The sequence below is a fragment of the Nyctibius grandis genome, chromosome 5 (assembly GCF_013368605.1).
Source record: "Nyctibius grandis isolate bNycGra1 chromosome 5, bNycGra1.pri, whole genome shotgun sequence".
Taxonomy (NCBI): domain Eukaryota; kingdom Metazoa; phylum Chordata; class Aves; order Nyctibiiformes; family Nyctibiidae; genus Nyctibius; species Nyctibius grandis.
This window is the reverse complement of record NC_090662.1, coordinates 37503640-37526222: the sequence shown is the minus strand read 5'-3', so window position 1 is coordinate 37526222 and position 22583 is coordinate 37503640. Positions and strand designations below refer to the sequence as shown.

The 22583-nt window shown below is 41.6% G+C and overlaps 1 protein-coding gene across 1 annotated transcript; it reads right to left on the bottom strand.

Moving 5' to 3' along the window:
- Positions 1–14872: 14872 nt before the first annotated feature.
- ATP23 (ATP23 metallopeptidase and ATP synthase assembly factor homolog) lies at positions 14873–22520 on the bottom strand. The gene is made up of 6 exons (XM_068400835.1): positions 22288–22520; positions 21581–21626; positions 21391–21472; positions 20954–21091; positions 16232–16315; positions 14873–15250 (listed from the first exon to the last, which is right to left on the bottom strand). Exons 1-6 carry the CDS (start codon positions 22463–22465, stop codon positions 15047–15049), a joined length of 732 nt encoding a protein of 243 aa, XP_068256936.1. The 5' UTR covers positions 22466–22520; the 3' UTR covers positions 14873–15046.
- Positions 22521–22583: the final 63 nt, after the last annotated feature.

Genomic DNA, 22583 nt, shown 5'->3' with positions numbered 1-22583 from the left:
GTTAATGAAAATGCAGTGTGCCCCAGCAGATGGACCAGCCCATGGAATGAGGCTCTGTCCCTCCACTTGAAGCTGGTCTGTGGAAGGGCTTCTGAAAGTTTAGCAAGCTACAGGAATAAGGGGACAAAACCTCTTTAGTTCCTTGTATTCTGCCTATGAAGTTTTTCCATTTCCAGTAATTAATGTTGCTATGCTCAAAATTTTGTCTACAAGCAAAGGGAAAACACATCTTATACGTAAAGCCAAGAATTTGCTCAAAACCATAACAGTGTAATCCAAGAAACATTATTGTTTTTAGATCTAATTATTGCAGAAAAAGAAAGACTACTTTTCTCTTGGGAAAAGTATCTATGATAATAATAACAATAACAATAATAATAATAATGTTAACATTTTTATACACTTAGTTTCTACCCCTTTTCCTAGTGTTATACACACCCTTCCCCTGCTCCTGCAGGTCCTGAGGTCAGTGGTTTCAGCCTGGGGCAGTGGTGGGTGTTATGATGAGTGTCAGTATCTGGAGTCCTTCACTGGGAGGAGTATGATGTTCATGTTGGTGGTATCTCCTTCCTCACTCTATAATATACCTGGGGACATTTTTATATGCTTGCTAACACATTTTTACTCTTTTTTCTTTCTCCACCTATCTGAAGCTCCACATTACAACCAAATTTACTATATACAGTGCCTTTTACCTATGTTAGATGTTATTCATTTGTTCTCTTTGTTATCCCTAAAAGCAGTTTTGTCCAGCTCCAGGCTCTCCTTTCTTTAGCTGAGCACTGGTGAGTTGTTTATAGCCATGGGGTCTCCAGTCCCAGCCTGTGTCCATCTCTTTTCATCCTATGTCTGCCCTCCTCTGTGCCGCACCCTGTGTCTCCACTTCTCCATGCCACTGCTATCCTACCAGGCTGGTATTTCTGTACACTACACCTTTATGGCAGTCATAAACACCTCATTCTACATAGAACAACTGCTTATTACTGTTATCTCAATAAAACTATGATCATACTCTACAAAGATAAAGGAAAGTAGAACAAATTAGTGACAACCACCCAGTTGTTAGGAAAATTCCTGTTAAAGCTAACCCAATTAAAACAAAAACAGTTCAGACAGGACAAGCCTGACACATCTCTGTCTTGAGCCTTCCAAATTCCATTCAAAGCCTGTGGGTAGATACCAGCAACGCCAATACTGTTCTGCAAGTCTACAAGGTCACAGAATTAAGCGCATGTTTTGTAACTATAACCATATCTCATGAAAAAACACCAGATCATATTTTCATTTTGCATCATGGCATTTGTCTCGGATCACTCTGCATTGTATCAAATTCGCCTGATGAATTATCATCTGGCAAACTTTCACACTCTGGATTTTAACAGAGCTCTTCTGATCAGTGTGAAAAATGCATCCTGACCTAATGCACCCCGTTGCTGCCTGGACTCCTCTTCTATCTCCAATATGCTGTCTGCAAGAGACCTGCCTCCCTGCTGCTGCATCAACAGGGACTAAAAATTTGCACTGTAAAGTAAAGACAGATACTCCAGGCAACCTTAGGAAAGAATTAAAAAGGAACTCATGTGGGGCAGAAATAGGACGGAGAAAGGGATTAAGCAGGTTTTAGGAATGGGATAGTGGGAAGAACAGGAAGTGGCAAAGAGTCTGAGCTCTCAGGAGAGGAAGAGACATGATCAGCAAGAAAGCAGCTCAGTGTCTGTTACAAACAAGGGATAGAACTCATAAATAGAATTAGCAACATGTTCACCTTCAGTTTCACAAACCATATCACTGTGAGAAGTATAGGGTTAATTTACATACCAGATGCCTAATAACCTTCATGAAATGGCTAGATGAAATGTCAGATTTATTGTCTACGCTAACTGCAACAAACTCTACAGATCTACCCAAGACCTGAAACATAATAGATTTCCTCTGGCTAGCACTAACCCTCTTTTTATATTTCTCAGCACTGGTGAATTTAAAAAATGTATTTACTTTCAATCTTAAAACTGTCAGGCAGTAATAATTCTAATCTAAATTTACAAGGATCAAGTAACTACTTATGGAAAGTGCTCTACTGGTATTGGAGAAACTGTTCATAGTTTACTATGGTCCAACAAGTGCAAGAGGCTATACTTGCAGACCACAAAAGTGAAGTAAAAACATAAGATTGCTACTATGAATTTGAACTTTTGATATCAAATCAATCCTTAGCCTAGTGTGATCTAGAAAAGTGATTGTAACATTTTATTATAAAGTCTAGATACAGCAAAAGTTTTGCACAGTTTGATATCTAGAAGTGAAAACTATAATTCTTTAATTTACTTTGAAAAACATTTTTATTTTCCATCAAAAAACAGCTGAAATGTACAAGAATTTATCTGCCTTTAAAAGTAGCTCTGAGCAACAGCAGTAATCCCTTCTTAGATGGAGAACACTGAAGCTACCTGTAAACCAAATTGCATTTTCCACACGTGACAAGGCAACTCAGTATAATGGAACCCAGGTGTTAGCCTAATTTCTAATTTAACCATAAATGAAGAAAAGAGAAATATTAATCCTCAATGCAAGTTGTTGTGCTATTACAGAATCCATCATAATGAAGAAACGACCCCACTTTGCACAAAGGTTAACTGTACAAATGGTACTGCATCAACAAAGATGTTAATGAGTTTGTGTGGCAGCAGGTAAGCAAGAGCTGGCAGGAGGAAGCTATTGTGATAGGCAGATAATTACAATGGAAGTCATGTCTTTGGTAATGACTAGGATTCACATCACATATCTTTTCAGTCACAGTACAATTTCGCTAGCTCTGTTTATGGTAATCTACGGGATTATTTGACAGCAAGGTGACACTGTGGCTTTGGAACAAATTTCTTTCATAGACAGCACAATTACTGATATTGTGGCATTCAATTAGATACATCACTGCGGTATAATTTTGATTTTAGAAAATATACAAACATAAGGTATATTTTTCATTAGTACATGAAGTTTTTTGGTTCTCAATTTGTGTTTCATCATGCTAAATACTTTGATCTTACTAATGTCTAGGAGTCGGTAGAAATTTAACAGCTGTGTTTAACCTTTCAACTGCAGGATTAATAAGGAAAAAGGAAAAAATATGCATTTCAAGTATGTAATTGTCTTAAAGAGAAGACATATACATTTCCAGGCAAAGTTCATCTGTGTTATAAACTCTACTACATAACAACAAATATGTAATATGCTTTCCGAAAGGGAATTCTGACAGTGTTTATACACGTTATATCATATTCTAGGCCAAATCCCCAGTTAATCTATTATTTACCTCAACCTCACAAAACAGCTACAAATAGGAAAATATTCAGATGAAGAATCAAATCTGTGACATTCATTCTTCCCTTTATGGAAGGAATGTGAAACAACAGGGAGAGGACAAGACTGACAACAAATGTTGTGAGTAGCTCCTGAAGTTCCACCATACCCTTGGTCCACGGCAATAAGCAGGGTCTTACTGTAAGTGTTCATTGCAAGACCAGAGACTATAGCACCCAATCAGTACTTGCACGTATGTAAAAAGTGTTCTACATTCACAAGTGACAAAAGATGTACTTTGGCAAACAGACAGCAGTTTTTGAGAAAAGCATTTTCTGTTTGAAATCCTTCCAGAAATTCTTTGTGCAAACAAACTTTGGCTTCTGGGACGCTCATCAACTTTTTCTCTTTGTGTTTTATGTGCATGTTTCAGCACCTGAACTTGTGTGACCAGTCACCTAAAGTACATTTTGTTACTTGAGTTCTTTCAGTGGCTGACTTAATCTTCCACAACTGCCTCACTTAAAATCTCTCTTGCTTCATAAAGTTATATCTTCACATATATAGAATTGTAAATAAGAATAGCCTGGGAAAAATATAAAAGAAAGGAGAATATAAGAAGGGGTATGAATATACCAGAAGCAAAAACTTGTCTGGAAGACAAAAAATATCTACAAATACATTGCCTTACTATTAGCATGCCTCTTGTCCTATTAGAGATTCTTTTCCTCCCTTAATATGAGTTTTACAATCTAAATTTTATGTATCCACCTTCTTTGTAACTCTGAATCTGTGTGAAATGTTCATTATTTTAAGATATGGGATCTAAGTATTAACCAAAGAACAGCATTAAGTAACAATAGCCACTCTTTCTCTGCATGATGTCTGCATCATTCTTTCCACTGAATTTAGGTGTAAACTTTTGTACTGAAATTGGATTAGAAAAGTTGGCTTAGGTAACTTATTTATAGTCACGATGTGGAAAAAAACAATTTGCTGTTAGTATCCTATTATTTCCACTTCTGCTCAGAAATTTGTGACTTGAATGAACAAAACCTAAGGCTTTAATGGGATGAGGATGCTGCTAAGATTTATTAGAGCAGTCACGTTTTTCTCTCTCCAAGGAGACAAGTCGCAATCATAACGATCTTACATTTGTAGAGTGGTTTTCATACCAAAGGATGCTCAAATGCTTTAAAAACTTGACAAATTACATGCATGCATCTTACCATTCACCACTGAATTTCAGCAGCCTCTATGGTGAAAGGTTTTTAAGAACGCAGAGTAAAGTCTAGTTCACTTTAGGACAAGATATGACTACTATAAAGCAAGAAGAGTCTCAGCAGGCAGACAATAACACTTCAAATGGAAATGCAAAGAGACCATTGAAGTTAACATACTACTTAGGAAGTGTGGCACATCGAGTTAACGACCTTCTTTTGTGTTTCGAGAGCACCATACATCCAATAACTCATTGAGCAAGTCCAAGTGCACTTGATGCACTTAGAGCACAGTTCTTCAAGGTGCTGAGTACTGTGGTTCACAAGACAACAAATGATAAGTCTGTAAAAATGACATGAGTAAATGTAAGTAAGTGCGTAAGTGCTTTACTAATCAGAATTTCTAGAGCTGTATAAAAGAGTCTGTGTCCCTGAGAGCATGACGTTCACATCTTGAAGGCAGGATTCCTGAAGGAGAGAAACAGAAGCAGTGAGAGGGGTTGGTATTTTTCACTGGCACAGTTTACCAGAACAGAAATAGGTAATTCCCCTCAAAATCTTTTCTCTCACCCATTCCTTGAGAATTTGCTTTATGAGGCTACAACTGAAGAGGATAAGGGTTCTGCTTAAAAAAAAAGGACTAAAACACATCAGAAGAAACTTAGACAAAACCTAGGTCTCTAAAAAACTTCTACACAGTTGTTAACCTAATCTGTAAACATCTCCAGTGCTGCAGTGAAGATTGTACAAGAGGGAGTTCTACCATAAGCACTAGTTTAAGAGATTTCTCAGATGGAGGCAAATATGCCTGAGGACTGATAGCTGCTGCAGTCACGGCTGCTGAAGGTGTATGGGGATGGAGAGAGCAGGCAGCAATCTGACGAGACTCTCAGGAGATAAGGAGCAAGTCCAAGAGTCTTGAAGAAGGAAGAGGGAGTCACCACAGGGAATGGTGATTATGAGTAGGAAAATCTATTATCCTACTGTTTTCCTGAAGTTCACCCACAGGTGCCTCAGTCATCCTTGTGCAGCCTTGGACCATCTGTCCTCAGACACCCAACCTCTGGGACCACATCTGCTGCCTTTTATGTCAGCATCTGGATTGGAGTTAGGTTGCTTATATTAAACATGTCATGAAAGGTGAGGGTTATGTGTCCCAAAAAGCATCTATAAAAGCCAGCGTGGCAAGATAAGAGCAACCTAAACTTCTAATACTTCCTAAAGTCAAATCTAAAAGAAATGTTAAAGGAAGTGTTGATACTTACTTTTTGTTACAGGTTAAGGCACGCTTTTTAAGACTGTAGCACTGCACATGCAGTAGATGCCATACTTCATGGTGGTATATGCAGTGTACAAGTTACATGACTGGCCTCTCCGGGAGGTGTTAGTGGATTTCTAGAAAATGTCTTCAGAAAAGTCAATTTTCTACCCAAGACAGCCAATCAAAAGGACTGTGAACTGATTTCTAAAAACTGAACCGCATCAAGGACTCAGCTACCCAGGATTCATTGACTGAACCCAGGAAGTCTTCCTGAGCCCCTCAGTCTAAAATGCAGAGCATTTCTTCCTTTCTAAGCAAAAGTCTGAAGGGGTTTGAACCCAGATTCCCCACCTCTTGGGGAACGTCCTATCAGACTATTGGTACTCTGAGGAGAAGGAAGGGGACACCCTTGGCATCTTTTTTTTTTTGCATGGAGGAAGTAAAAGTATATGGGAACCAGAAAGAGCTAAAATAATATCCAGTCCTATTCCATTAGTGGCTGGCAGACAATTCACTCTATTGGAGGCATCCAAAGAGCAGGAGAAGGCTGTTAACATTAGAGCTGGCCCTTTACTCAGCAGCCAGAAAAAGGCATCAAGATGGAAATATGTACCTGTGACCTTCTTTTCTTGTATTCTCAATCCTACAGGTAATTAGTTTCCTGCTCCTTGTACCAGATCTAAGGCAGCAGGTGTGAAACCTGAGGGTAATATATATTCTGTGACACCCAGGAATGCTTCTCAGATCCCATGAATGAATATTCAGCCCTGCCAGAAGCTCAATTTGGTATCAGCACAAGGTCTGACTGGTAATGTCCATTCTCTGCCATCGTTCCTATGGTAAAGAAATATATTCCCAAATGGTTTCCCAAACGGATTCCAGTAAAGTGTCAAATCAAGAGACTAAATCCTGGCAGACCATCAGCTGGCACCAACAACAGTTCAGGATGGATGCAGGTAGTGTGAGGGCAGCTGAACAACGGAGTAGGACAGTTGCAGGAGCTGGGGCATGGGAGAAGTGGGGGAGACACAGTCAAGACACATACACATGCCTGGTACACCTAGGGCATATGACCAGAGGTGAGAAGGTAGCTCTGTAAAAATAGCACCAGGGGAAAGGGGATTCACCTCCTCATTCACAGTCTGCTCCTGGGAACTCCCAGCTTGCTCCCACCAGACCAAATTGAAGTGATCAGAGTAAAATCCACTGCTGTGGGATTAGGAGGTAGAAATTGAAAGAGGACACTGGGATGAAATACCCCTCATTCTCACACATGTAACATAGCAGATCAGTCCCCCAGATACAATTTCATTTCCCTTCTACCTTGTGTGCTTTGGAGATGCACACTGAGAGGAGAAGGAGGTAACTAGTAATGAAAGGAAAAGAAGACAGGGCATCCTTTACTTGCACACACATATGTGTGGAAGGAAGTTGATGAGGAAAGAGGGACAAATGTAATGTGTTCATTGAACAGAAACTCCCTCAAACAAGGAGAGAACAGCAGGATGAAAATGGAGATGAAGAAAAACCATTCAGCTGTGAAGCATTTTGGAGAGAGCGAAAGTTGTCCCTGAGGTTGTTCCTCTTTGCACTGGGAAGGAGGGAAGGGAACTAACCACAGTTACTAGGTACCAAAGACTTCCTGCTGCCTCTGCAGCCATCACTCTGCCTAGCTTGTCTCCAGCCCTGCTTTGTTTACAGCTTCTCCCCAGCCAACGCCTGGGAGTGGGAGCATGGGTGTAAATCCCGCAAGCACTTCGATACTTTTTGCTTAGCATTCAGTAGAGCAGGAGCTGAAACAGAGATCTCTCTTCATATATTGGTTCCTTACCCACCAGCACCCAAAGTCCTCTGTGCATGTGTTGCTTCTCCTTTTTCTTCTTTCCACCTTCTTTCCAAGGAAAGTGAGAGAAATGGTTTCACTCTCTCAAGCTCTGAATGAATTTCTTATGTCTCATTAAAAAGCTAGAACAAAAAACTCCTGTTGAATAAAAAGTTGATGTAAATCTTTGTTTTCTGGTTTCCTTTTTGATCAGACTTACAGGCAAGCTAGAGAAGGAATGCCTGTTAGTGAATTTGGGTGGAGTTCTGGTGGATAATAACCTCTTGGTACTGAAGTCTTCACCTCTAGCAAGGCGTAAGACTCCCCTGCACATGCCCTGAAAACTTCATTGTATCAGACTTGGATTTTCTGCTTACTGATGATTTTTGTTGCTTTCACTTATAATTGCTACTGTTCTCTAAAACAACTGTTTTGAAATTGAAAAACTACAATCACCACATGAAGGCTCCGGTGGTAACTGGGACACATCCATGCAACCGAGAATTTAAAAATACTTCTGCCAAGGAACTATTCAGTGAGGTATGTCACGGCTAGCGTTTCCTCCCTAAGAAAAAGAAAACACCTAAAGACTCTTTATTAATTTAGTCTCCTTTGTAAAATTATATCTCTTTACTATTATTTGGACAATGATGCTATTTTTTTCCTTCTTTTTGGTTTTGCCAAAGCTTTGAAATCTTTCGTATATAAGAGCAAAATGAAAATGTAGTGGAAATTCAGGCATGAGGAATAAGGAATTGAGCTAATTCAATTTGCATTATTCTGATTACTGACGATGGGTCTTTATAGTTTGACATTATGGTCTGCTGCATGCACCCCAGCATTTACCTAACCACCCCTACAAATACAGTCAGACTCCAAAACAGCACAGATTGCAAAAGCATTTCCGTGCATGTTTTGAGGCGGTCTTCTAAAGGAAGCAAATATTCTGCAGAAGCAGAACAATGCAAATGAAGTATATTTAGTTTTTAACCTATCTTAACATTAGAGTCATGAAAATTTGGTTAAAACAGAGATTTAAACCAAAACTGAATGGCACACTGAGCAACAGCTGTGCACGGTCTGCAGGTGGCTTTCCACAGCAGCCAGCTCTTCCACGGTCCTGCAGCTCCCTCTGCTGCTTCATCGATTCCCGTGTTTTTCATATTTGCAATGAGCTTTTACTCAATTTTTTTAAAACCTTTGTTTTGATGAGAAAAAATGATGCAGATTCAAATTGCACCTAACGCAATGAAATGATTGTTTGAATTGAAAAACAGTGTGTGCAAAGTTCCATGTAATTATTGTCCCTCCTTTTCTCAGGGAATGCCAAGAAGCCCGTCAGCCTCTTCTGCTGGTGGCTTATAGTGCATATATTCTGCCATTACAACTTGACTTGGTGTAACTGAAATGTATCTGTTGCTTAAGCTGAAATTTCCTGGTTATGTAATTTTATTTCATATTGATTTTTTTTTTAATAATTATGTCTTTATATAGCTCAATGTACTCTTTATGACCAATGTCTCTTGCGGATATCTCTGTAATACTTTTTCTTTCCTGGATTTTGATGGAGTTCTTCTATCAAAAATGCTAAAGAAAAGAAGCAGCAGCTTGTGTGCTTGCATATTCTAGTCTTTATTGCTGTATTTTCCATTTCTAAGTAGACCTGACAATACTTATGCCAGATAGCAGACAACTGTATATATTCAAAAAATGTGTTGGTCCAAACACAATATAAATGCAAACCACAGAAATAAACACACACATTCATTAAAGCAGAACTTTGGTTAATAAGGTATAAGGGAAGGAATTATCTGCCAGAATATATGTGAGAAGTATTATAAAAAACTTAGCATCATACATCATGCTGACTAAAATGATGATTTGAGAAACAGTAAAGGTTAAGGGAATATTAACACACAAGATTATGATGTTCCAAGGCATCTCTGATCCTCAGGGGATTTTAGAAAATCCAGAAAGTCTATCTAGATTACATCAAAGATGGGAAGCTTATAATTCAATGTGTAATTTTCTCCATAGGTATGTAGGGTATTGTATCCATTTTTTTCTGTTCAGATATTCAGCCATGCAATTTCTGTTAGTCACTGATGGAATTACCCCAAGAAAATAAGATTATGAAAACTCCATTTGAAATTCTGCAAAACTATTGAAAGCACAGGTTTGGAGAATCTTGGCCAAGATGTTACTTCTTCCAAGACAACTAGGATGACCTTCTGAGGGATCTGCATTAATGCTTAGCCCCAGAAGCAATACCCTGCGGGTATGAATTATGCAACACCTGGAAAGGTGTAGCGCACTCTCTCGTGAGACCCCACCTGGAGCACTGCATTCAGCTCTGGGGCCCCCAACATAAGAATAACATGGAGATGCTGAAGCAAGTCCAGAGGAGGGCCACGAAGCTGATTGGAGGGCTGGAGCACCTCTCCTCTGAAGACAGGTTGAGAGAGTTGGGGTGGTTCAGCCTGGAGAAGAGAAGGCTCCAGGGAGACCTTATAGCAGCCTTCCAGTACCTGAAGGGGGCCAACAGGAAAGATGGAAAGGGGCTTTTTACAAAGGCAAGTAGTGACAGGATGAGGGGGAATGGTTTTAAACTGAAAGAGGGTAGATTTAGATTAGATATTAGGAAGAAATTCTTTACTGTGAGGGTGGTGAGACACTGGAACAAGTTGACCAGAGAAGTTGGGGATGCCCCCTCCCTGGCAGTGTTCAAGGCCAGGTTGGTTGGGGCTTTGAGAAACCTGGTCTAGTGGAAAGGTGTCCCTGCCTGTGGCAGGGAGGTTGGAACTAGATGATCTTTAAGGTCCCTTCCAACTGAAACCATTCTATGACTCTATGATTCTATGAATAAATGCAACCCACCCATAGTCCAACACAAACAGAACTCAGACAAATCAGGCTTGATCAGATCCTTCAGGCACAGCTTGGATGTGCTACTTTGTCCTTTGTGAGGACAGTGCTTACGTATGAATCTTTTCAAAGTGTTTGCTGGTGTTCAGGAAATGGCAACATGCTGCTAGCTCTGCTCAGGGGACAGGGAAAGCGGCTGTCTTTGCTATCACATTCATGCAGCTTGTTCCTGAGTGACACCTTAGGAGCAGGCCCATTGGGCTGGAGACTAATTACATGACTGAATTCTTCTCAGGAGCAAATTACAGAATGGCAGTCAGATCCAAAAGGTTGTAGGCATGTGAAATAAATAGGTGGATTGCAGGACCCCAAAGCTGCAGTCAAACAAGAGCCCCTTCAGAGGCTGCCTAATTCTGGAGGTACTTGGGAGGACCTTCCTCTTCCAGCCTTAGCACCTGTCAGGCACTTGAAATTTGTGCATGTCCTGATCTTCCTTTACCTGAGCAGTTCAGTACCACACCCCTGCTTAAGTCTCACCAGGGAGTCTGCTGCCCCACCACAGCCAAATCTCGCAGTTATGTACTGCTGAAAAAGCTTCATACACTGACAGTCCCGTTGTCACTAAATACATAGGGATACAGAACAGGAGAATGCAACACTGATCATCATACGCAGTCCTCCACCACCAGAGACAACCAAAACATGAGCAGCAGTTCAGGGCATAAAGGACTCAAGTCACAAAAGCTTTTCCATTGTTGACATCCCAGCTGGGATGTGCCACAGTCAGGAAAGAGAAAGTGTTCGAGGCCACGCCAATGAGCTTCATCCTTGTAACGAGAAGGACCATCGCTTAACACAAAAGTCTCAGGTGATTCAGACGGCTGCTCCTTTCAGGTCTGCCTTTCTCCTGGCCACTCTGTCCCAGTGGTCACCAAGGGCTCAGAAAGCCTAACCCCCTGCTAGCACCCCAGTGCACAGGGTAGCTCGTACTGCACAGGCATAATCGCCTGCTTCAGATCTCATTTCCAAGGACCAGACTCAACCAGCCTTGCCACTACCACATCTCAGCTGAGCACTGGACTTGTCACACAGGACTCTCCATTCAGAGGCTGCAAATGTAAAGCTGTGCACCAGTGCCTGAACAGCATGAAATAGCGTCCAGCTGCTCAACAGAAATATCAGCAATTTCTATCAAATTAATCAAGGAAAATTTCCTTTCTGATCCCAAATTTGGTGATTAGTTTAACCTTAGGCATGTGAGTAAAATATACTAAGGTGGTACATAAGGGTTTAAGATCTCAAATCCATCATCTCGTCCTCACTCAACCTTACTCAGACTATCACTGCAGCCTCGCCGGTGCTGCAGGGGAGGGCAGTGAAGAACTGGAAACCAAAGTTATACATCTTTAAGGGTGGAAAGGATGAAAGAGGCAGAATAGCCCTTTCCTTTACAAACTTTGCCATGACCAGGAGAAATCCTGAAATACAGGATTACTACAACAGAAATAAAATGAAAATAAATGTGAACATACAACAATCTAGTTTCAGTTCATCCTTTTTGGAATACTAAAGGACTTAATATTTCTCATTCTGGGATGAACTTTTTCCCTAAACTTTTCATCCTCAGTATAAGCAATGCACATTTCTTGTTCTCTGTCTTATTTAGTATACCTTTACTCTTCAGATGCTTATATACATTCTTCTAATTTCCTATTTAAATTAACCATGACCATTTTATAACTGTTCAACCTTGTACCATGACTTAAATTCCCTCTCCCAATGTATTTATGGAGTCATCACTTCCACTTTCATCCAGTTTTTCTTGCTTTCTTTCCAAACCTTGTTGAGAAAGAGAACTGAAGAAAGCAAAACGCACAGCGCCAAGGAAAGCAAGAGCAGAACAACAAAATCGTGGTCCTGTGACAGGCACATTCTTTTGGGAGTGGGTGAGTGAGAACCTGGGCTGCAGGACCTGGCTGTCTGGGTCTCCCAGAACTGCTTTTGCATTTTACAATAAACAGAGAACAAATAAAATGCTTGTACATATGCAGCTATTCTTCCAAGTGACTAAGCCTGAGCTCTGGGTTCAAAGTTCAAATTTGCACGGTGACCTTACATGCTGTCTAAGCCTGTCCAGGTAGCAGGTGGCATTCTGCTATATCCAGATAGTATTAACTCTACAAGTAGCAGAGCAGAGAGGCTTTTTGCGTGACTGAACTCAACACGAACAAAACATGATTGGCAGATTCTTGTGCTTAGGACCCAAGTTCCAGGTACTTGACCTATCATTACACCTACAACAGTAAATTAACATGCCTGAAATGGCTTTCTGACACTTGAGGTAAGTGAACAGAACAACTCATATTGATATTTGCAAATCTTCAGAGAGCATGTATGCAAACTATCTAGCTGAGATGTTCCCAAGTCCATGTTGACTATTCAGCCGTGTCTGGTACACACATAAGTGTAAGGCCAGACACTAATGGTGTGCCCTAGGGATTGGTATCAGGGCCAGTGCTGTTTAACCTCTTCATTAGCAACCTGGAAGACAGGAGCAGTGCAACTGGTGGAGTCACCATCTCTGGATGTGTTTAAGAAAAGACTGGACATGGCACTTAGTGCCATCGTCTAGTTGACAGGGTGGTGTCAGGGCAACGGTTGGACTCGATGATCCCAGAGGTCTCTTCCAACCTGGTTGATTCTGTGATTCTCAAAGTTTACAGACATCACAACACTGAGGGGAGTGACTGATACACCAGAGGTTTGTGCTGCCATTGAGAGAGAGCTCAAGAGGGCAGAAAAGGCCCTGGCAGTCCTGGTGGACACCAACTTGCATGCAAGCAACACAGCCTTGCAACAAACAAGGCCAACAGCCTGCTGAGCTGCGTTAGGAAGAGTGTTGCCAGCAGGTTGAGGTAGGTGATTTTTCCACTCTGCTCAGCACTGGTGAGGCACCTGGAGTGCTGGCCCCACTTCTGGCCTTCACAGTACAAGAGAGACACGGACACAGCACAGTAAGTCCATCAAACTGCCATGAAGATGCTAAATGGATCAGAACATCTGACCTACGAAGAGAGACCAAGAGCTGGGACTCTTCAGCCTGGAGAAGAGAAAGTTCAGGGAGATCTTATCAATGTGCATAAATCCCTGATGGGGCAAGGGTGGAAGCAGAGAAGACTGAGCCAGAGTCTTCTCAGCGGTGCCCAAGGAAAGGACAAGAGGAAATTAGCACAAAGTGAAATACAGGAAACTCCATTTACACACGAGAAAAAAAAAAAAACAACCACACACAAACCTGCAAGTGCGATCAAACGCTGGAACAGGCTGTAGAGCCTCTGCCCTTGGAGATATTCAAAACCCAACTAGACACGCTCCTCAGCAACACACTTCAGTTGACCCTGCTCTGTGCAGTGTGGTTGAAACAGTACCATCTCCAAAAGTCCTTTCCAACCTAGGAATTCTATGCTTCTGCAGTTGTGACACAGGAAAACTGACACCACCACTGCTACTCAGACCTTGACATCCTATAAAGTTGAAAGCCCATCTAAAATGCTTTGCACTTTGTATGAAACAGTAACAATCAGGGCAGCATTTCACCTTTTGTGGAACTAAATTTCCCACTTCAGTCTGGATCCAGTAATTGTTACAGCAGCTATGCTTACAAATCTTTCACTGGGGACCCACATCTCCATTATGTCAGTAAGCTGCACCTGTGGTTGAATCGCACCTTTAATTTCAAGAAATAAAAGAAAATGTGGTTCTCTTGCATCCATGACATTGACTATAATACCTTGTATTTGGAAATGACGGAGGAATGAGACAGCTTCTCTCAGGCTTAGGATGAAGCTAGCAGCTTCTTGCTTTCCTCAGATGGACTTACCCACCTAACAAGTATAGTAAGAAGACCATAAGCTACCCTAACATTTTATGCAAGGCTCAACCTGATGGACAGACTCTCAACAATGCTTATCCAGCTTGTAGGTTTGATCTTGTAAATAGAATTGTCGGTCAAATTCCTAAAAAGCCAAAAGGTTTTACATACCTGTACAGTTAACATTAGATGAGCTGGCATTCCAAGAATTTCAGGAGGTGCTCAAAAACAAATGTGGCAGTTTATTAGATTTTGGGTTTAGCCATTGTTATTAAATGTAGACCAAAGAGCTGTAGTTCAGGTGCCCATCTTTTACAATGGAGTGATGAAGATCATCAAGTTTATGACTGTGTATCAAAGATAGTGGAAATGTAAAGATTTTATGAAAAGATTTATTCCGTAACAACAAAACTTTTAGAAACCAAGTCCTAGTCAGACTGAGCAGAATTAAGTGTGCATTGAAATGTGCAGATCATTATTTGACAACTCATTCGGTATATTAAATTATCTTGCTGGAATAACAGGTGAGGAAACACTGTTTTTAGTCTTGTTTATTTACTTTGTTTACTTCCATCGAAGCTGGCTCCTGGAAAAAGTTTACAAAATTAATACATTTGATAGAATTGCCCTTCCCACCAGCACTGTGTGCATGGACTGTAACTCCAGATGTTACAGTCAGATATTAACATAATTTTTCACATTTTCTTCCTTTACAAATTAGCATTATAGCGATCTCTGTTCTGAAAGTCTCTATAAGCACGTTTCGCATCTCTTTTACTGTGCGGGATTCTTCCAAAAGGTTCCAGATCATTGAAGCAGGCATCAAAAACTTCATCCACAGCTTTTTCTGCTGTTTCTTTGCTAACTTTTCTAACAGCCAGAATGGAACGAATTGCTCTGTCTCGTACACAAGTCTAAAGTGGGAATTAGATAAAGAAAAATCTGTCATTATTAGTATAAGTATTTTTTTCCCAGATTTTGTCAAGTATTAACTCTTACCACATACGTAATAATTTCGTATCACAGAAGAGTCAAACAAATCAAACAATGCCTGTAATAAGCATTAAAGTACATTTTTGTTCCAACCTGTTAACTATGTGTTTTAGTTTTCCATGTGCAAAAAAAACCAGCAGACAAGTAAAAGTCATTCCTTAGAACAGGAATTAAAATACAATTTGGCATTTGTTGTAGGTATCCAGTGTTTGCACAACTTGACTTGGACACAGGCAATATGTCAGAAAGGAACAGACATAAATACCAGTTAGTACTTTTCCAATTGAAATGCTACAAAACATAAAGGAATGACTGCTCCACTGGCCTTCATTTTGATACCTCTCTTTATGGTAACTTTTGCTTATACAGTGGGTCTACTAAAAGATAAAAAAAGATGCAAACACCCCCAGCTAGAAACTAACTGCCACTCTAACATAAGCAACTACTTGGGACTCAACCTGTAGTCTTCATTACTATTGAAAAAAATTAATTCCTATAAGACTTAACACACGTGGTTATTTAGAACCCTCATCATCCTCCTTCCTCCAGTTTTCCAAGACTTTTTAGATTTTTACCCACTCTAAGTGAGTAAGGCACTCCCACTACGTTTCCTGCAAACCCTGTTTTTTGTTTGGTTCTTATTAACCATCCATTGTCAGTGATAATGCTCTATGATATGACCAAATATTCAGGAATTTCAGTCCAACAAAAATAACAAGGTGGAAAAAAGATTTATCATGAATTATTAAAGGTTACTAAAGGTTAATTAAGAGAAAGCAGCAACTCCATGGCACCTACTTCTTTCTCTGATGTTTTCACCTATGAAAGTGTAGAAGGCCACGATGAAGTAGGTAAAGATGGCTCATAACAAATCTGTAGACTTTAATATCTACAGCCCTTACCTGATGGTGTCCTTTTAATCCAAATTTAAACCTGGCTATTTCATTCATCAGTGTACAGTCTCCACTGAGATTAGCAGCTCGAATCTATTGAGAAAAAAAAGCCACACGATCAGAGAAACACATGGAAATACAAAATCAAAAAAGCTGTAACAAGCTTTTTTCTTCAATATCTTTCTGGTGACTGCTGGAAGAGAATATTCCCAAGGCCACTTCTGCTTATTAAGTACACATTACCCTTCACATCCACCCTCTCAGCCTCAATGAACTGCAAAGTATTACTATAGCACCTGTAAGTTTCTCCAGGGACCAAGTCTCACACATTCCCAAAGATTAAATGAATGAGCAGAAGAGATCATATGTATATGTATGTGTGTATATATACATACGTGTGTGTGTGTATATATATATATATATGAACTGCTAAAAGAAAATGAAAAGTAATAACCTCTCCAATCTATACCAGAAGCTGATACAAGAGTCAGGAAGAAAGGTAGATACCTTTCAAAGCTGCAATACTCAGAAGAGCAGTAACCCACTTGCCTTAGGAAAAGCCACATTTAAATGGGTATGTATGTTAAACTGTTCCACACCCAACCCCGCCAGTTAGGAAATATAACTAAAACTAGATTTCCTATAATTAAGTACCAGAGTGAAAATAAATGCATGGAAAATATGAAATGTAAGAATTTAAAAGCTGGCAATAAAAATTGTAAACACCTTATAATAAAACAAGTATCAAAAGACCTGAAGCAAACAAATAATCTCAACAAGAGCAAGAACAAGCACAATCTTGTTTTATGTATGTTCTCTAATTTTATGTTTGAGGCTTACATGCTTTATTTTGCACTGTGCAAATGCTTAGACAAAAAAAAAAGTAGATGATAGTTAATAATTTTGAATTATTGTGTCGGGTTTATGTGACAAGATGTTGCCAGCGGGGGGCCTGTGGGGTGGCTTCTGTGAGACGAGACAACAGGCTGCCCCCATGTCAGACAGAACCAGTTTCAGCTGGCACTAAAACAGACCCACCACTGGTCAAAGCTGAGCCCATCAGCGGTGCCGGTGGTACCTCTGTGACAACATATTTAAGAAAGGGTAAAAAACACTACATGGCAGCTGTGAGAGGGAGGAGTGAGCAAATCATGACACAAACAGCCCCACAGACACCAAGATCAGTGAAGAAGGAGGGGGAGGAGGAGGTTCTCCAGGCACCAGAGCAGAGATTCCCCTGCCACCTGTGAAGAAGACCACAGCGACACAGGTTGTCTCCCTGCAATCCGTGAAGGAATACCGTGGATCAGATATCCACACCGCAGTGTGAGGAAAATGCCACACCAGAGCAGATGGACATGCCCTCAAAGAAGTTGCAGCCCATGGACAGCCCACACAGCAGCAAGTTTTCTGGCAGAAACTGTGGCCTGTGGGAGACCAGTGCTGGAACAGTCCATTCCTGAAAGGCTGTACACTGTGGAAAGGACCCAAGCTAGAGCAGGTCTTGAAGAACAGTAGCCCATGGGAAACACTCACGTTGGAACGGTTCATGTAGGACTGTATCCTGTGGGAGTGACCTCACACTGGATCAGGGGAACAGCATGAGGAAGAAGGAGCAGCAGAGACAAAGTGTTAAGAACTGACTGCAGCCCCCATTCCCCGTCCCCCTGTGCCACTTTGGGGGAAAGGAGATAGAAGAGTAAGGAATGAAGGAGCTAAGTTGAGCCTGGGAAAAACAGGGCGGGGGAAGGTATTTTTAGTGCTATTTCTCACTATCCTACTCTGTCATTAATAGGCAATAAATTAAATCAATCTTCCCCAAGTCAAGTGTATTTTGCCCATTTGAATGATCTCCATGTCCTTATCCTGATCCACGAGCTTTTAATCTTACTTTTCTCCCCTGTCCTACTGAGGAGGGGGGAGTCGGAGAATGGCTTGGTGGGTGCCTGGCAGCCAGCCAAGGTCAACCCCCCAGTTATACAGAATGGCTTCAGTGATACCACATCAGGTTACTTCATTAATTTTTATCTATAAAAAGATAAAGATAATACATGACTGTGACTCCCTCCCACAGGAAATATGAATTGAATTAATGAATTAAAATTAATTTTTAAGAAATCTGATTTGTTCTGTACCAAACTCATCATTTTGGTGCTCTCACATACTGTTTATAGGAGAAACCTGTGCATATTTTAAGTCTGGAATCAAACATACTCTCATTAAAAGCAAACAAACAAACAAAAAATCCACAACAAAAAGAAAACCAAACCCAAAACAAAGCCACTATAACATTTTTATATCATTTTATATATTTTTAAAAAAGAATTTAAAAGCCACCTAATTCACAGTCACAAGAACGCACTTTCATATATTAATCATAAGGCTAAGTTTTCCTGTGGTCAAATGGCACTGATTACACCAGAAATCAACTAAAAGCAAGTGAATACACACAAGTCGTGTACACAAGAGGAATCTTTACTAGCCTGTGCTCAGTTCAATTTCACCTCCTAAAGCATCAATTTCAGACAGCAAATTCCTATATCCTCTGAAATGGGCATGGAATCATAACTGAAGTGTACTATTAGCAACACCACTGTTAATCAAAAAATATGTTATAGGAAAAGACAAGTTGATTGCTAACAAAAAAAATCTAAACAAAAACAGGGTTACCATACTACTGTGATAAATACCCAACATACTAAGATTTGCAGGGGAGAAAAAAAATCCTATAAACATTTGATTAATGTGTGAATGTGTTTTCATATCTAACTACATCTCATCTCTACCTACTACTGCCTTCTTTGCCTCAGTCTTTAGCAGTAAGACCAGTTGTTCTTCAGATACTCAGCCCCCTGAGCTGGAAGACAGGGAGGAGAATGAAGCCCCCATAATCCAAGGGGAAATGGCTAGCAACCTGCTACGCCACTTAGACACACCCAAGTCTACGGGGCCAGATGGGATACACCCAAAGGTACCAAGGGAGCTGGCGGAAGTGCTCACCAAGCCACATTCCATCATTTATCAGCAGTCCTGGCTAACCGAGGAGGCCCCAGTTGACTGGAAGTCAGCAAATGTGACATGCATCTACAAGAAGGGCCAGAAGTAGGATCTGGTGAACTACAGGCCTGCGAGTCTGACATCGGTGCCAGGGATGGTTATGGAGCAGGTCATCTTGAGTGCCATCATGGGGCACATACAGGAGAACCAGATGATCGGGCCCAGTCAGCATGGGTTTATGAAAGGCAGATCCTGCTTGACTAACCTGATCTGCTTCTATGAGAAGTGACCCGCTTACTGGATGAGGGAAAGGCTGTAGATGTTGTCTACCTAGACTTTAGTAAAGCCTTTGACACAGTCTCCCACAGCATTCTCCTGGAGAAACTGACTGCACACGGCTTAGACTGGTGTACTCTTTGCTGGGTAAAAAACTGGCTAGATGGCTGGGCCCAAAGAGTTGCGGTGAATGAAGTCAAATCCAGTTGGTGGCTGGTCATAAGCGGTGTTCGCCAGGGCTCAGTATTGCAGCCAGTTCTCTTTAACATCTTTAACAATGATCTGGACAAGGGGATCGAGTGCGCCCTCAGTAAGTTCGCAGACGACACCAAGTTGGGCAAGAGTGTTGATCTGCTTGAGGGTAGGAAGGGTCTGCAGAGGGATCTCAACAGGCTGGATCAATGGGCCGAGGCCAATTGTATGAGGTTCAACAAGGCCAAGTGTCAGGTCTTGCACTTGGGGCACAACAACCCCATGCACCGCTACAGGCTGGGGGAAGAGTGGCTGGAAAGCTGCCTGGTGGAAAAGGACCTGGGAGTGTTGATCGATGGCCAGCTGAATGTGAGCCACCAGGTGGCCAAGAAGGCCAACAGCATCCTGGCTTGTATCAGAAATAGTGTGGCCAGCACGACTAGGGAAGTAATTTTCCTCCTGTACTCAGCACTGGTGAGGCTGCACCTTGAATACTGTGTTCAGTTTTCGGTCCCTCACTACAAGACAGACATTGAGGTGCTGGAGCGAGTCCAAAGAAGGGCAACAAAGCTGGTGAAGGGTCTAGAGCACAAGTCTTATGAGGAGCGGCTGAGGGAACTGGGGTTGTTTAGTCTGGAGAAAAGGAGGCTGAGGGGAGACCTTATTGCTCTCCAGAACTACCTGAAAGGAGATCATAGAGAAGTGGGTGTCAGTCTCTTCTCCCAAGTAGCAAGTGACAGGACGAGAGGAAATGGCCTCAAGTTGTGCCAGGAGAGGTTTAGATCAGATATCCAGAAAAAATCTCTTCACCGAAAGAGTTGTCAAGCATTGGAACAGGCTGCCCAGGGAAGTGGTTGAGTCACCATCCCTGGAGGTGTTTAAAAGACACATAGATGTGTTGCTTAGGGACATGGTTTAGTGGTGGACTTGGCAGTGCTAGGTTAATGGTTGGACATGATGATCTTGAAGGTCCTTTCCAACCAAAACGATTCTATGATTCATTTGTTAATAACCACTTCTTGTTAAGTTTACACTCACAGTGATCACATTCTACTTAGTATGACACTGACTTCTTAATATTTGTAAAAACAAAGTATTTGTTTTCTGAATGAAACTGTTTAGGTTGACTTGACAGAAAAGACAAAATGTATTAACAGGATTAAAACAAAAGAAGTCTGTGTAACAGCATGCCTATCTAAACATGGAACATCCCTAGTAACCAGCAGTACTTAATATAATGACAACGTTAGAAGCATTTTAGCTTACCTCTGAACATGCTAAGTGTTTGACATTTTTAAACCAGTCAACATGTGCACGGCAGTGATCAAAAGCATGAATCAATTCATGTGTGACCACTCGGTTCATATGGGATTGTTGGCGAATGTTGTTCTGACACAGAACAATCTGTAGAAGAAAAAATAGAAGTAGTCTTTTTCACCAAGGTTCAACATCTCCCTTACTTCTCAGAGACCTAGCACACACCACCTACAGTATTTAGACTCTTTAGATCAGTGTTTTTCAACATTAACAGCCTCATCATTCTGCAGTGTAGTAGTGCCAATACCACAGAACATCTTTCATTTATCTTGTTTTCATGACTTTAATTCAGATAATCAGTATCAGTAGATTTAAACCTAGTAAAAAACACCAAAAAAAAAAAAATATCTTAGTCCTCTTTCAAGAGGACAATGTCCACTGCCTACCTGAGATGTGGCAGAATCAAATCCTCCACTGACACAGCCATCACAGTCTTCACAAGAAAAGTGCCGGTCACTGAAGACAGTGCTGAAAAGCCCAAACAAACAAAGTTATAGGGAATAATTTGAAAAAGACCAGTAACTCCACAGAGTAGCAAATGTTAGTACACAGAACAAGATTAATTAGTTTACATACCATCCAGACTGCTTCATAGCCTCAAGAAGAAGTTGAGCATATGGACCTAGAAACACATTGCTGCAATCAATTTCTCTAGACAAAAGTTTTGAAAGTCATCTATAATCAAAATAGAAAGACAGTCATGCAAATTCATACTTTGCAGTATTTAACCCTACTGCAATGCAACTGGCATCCGTTACAGCTCAGGATCATAGAATCATGATATATCAGCTCATAGAATCATGATATATACAAAGCGATTCAGGAATCAAGTCACTTCTGACCTTATTTTATTAGTAACAGACATAAGAGTAGCCTATAGCGACCACTGTTTTCCAATAACAGTCAACATTACATAGTGAAAAGGGCACAAACAAAACAGAAATTGACAAATCCTCTCAAACTTTCAAGAGAAAGAAATAGAGAAGGACCTTCTGATAGGAAAAAGAGCACACAGTCACTTTTGAAATTGTATGTTCTTTACCTTAACCAAAATCAGCGTGTTCATCAAGCAGAAGCCCCACCCCGCCGACCGCTCGGGCCCCGTCCAGCCACCCCGGGGTGAGGGGGCAGCGGAAGGAGAGCAGCTCCCGCCCCGAGCCCCTGCGGCCCAAGGTCACCGCTGCCGTTCTAGCGGCGGACACGGACGTCCCCGGTTCCAGCCGGGGCGCCCTCCGCTGCGCCAGGCCCAGGCCCGGGCCCGCGCCCGCCGGGAATGCGCTTACTCGTCTCCAGGGTCATCCTCAGCATCAGCTGGCACCTGTTGTGGAAGGTGAAGAAGCTGCGGACCAGGAAGCTCTGCGGCTTCTTGTTCCGATCCGGGAAGAGCCGGTAGCCGAAGTCATCCTCCTCCCCGCCGCCCTTTTCCTCGGCCGCCGGCGGAGCTGCCTCCCCTCCCTCCATGGCCGACCCCCGCGCCTCCCCGCTCCTGCCGGCCGCCGTCCCCGGCGGCGGGGCAAAGGGCAAAGGGCACGGCAGTGCCAATCGCCGGGTCAGCTCCCCGCCACGTGAGACGCAGGGG

Coding starts and splice junctions, on each gene's coding strand:
- ATP23 (XM_068400835.1), bottom strand. CDS start 22,465: ATGGAGGGAGGGGAGGCAGCTCCGCCGGCGGCCGAGGAAAAGGGCGGC. Junction 21,092..21,390: donor TTGATTCTGCCACATCTCAG/GTAGGCAGTGGA, acceptor TTTCTTCTACAG/ATTGTTCTGTGTCAGAACAA. Junction 15,251..16,231: donor GATTAAAAGGACACCATCAG/GTAAGGGCTGTA, acceptor TTCCCACTTTAG/ACTTGTGTACGAGACAGAGC.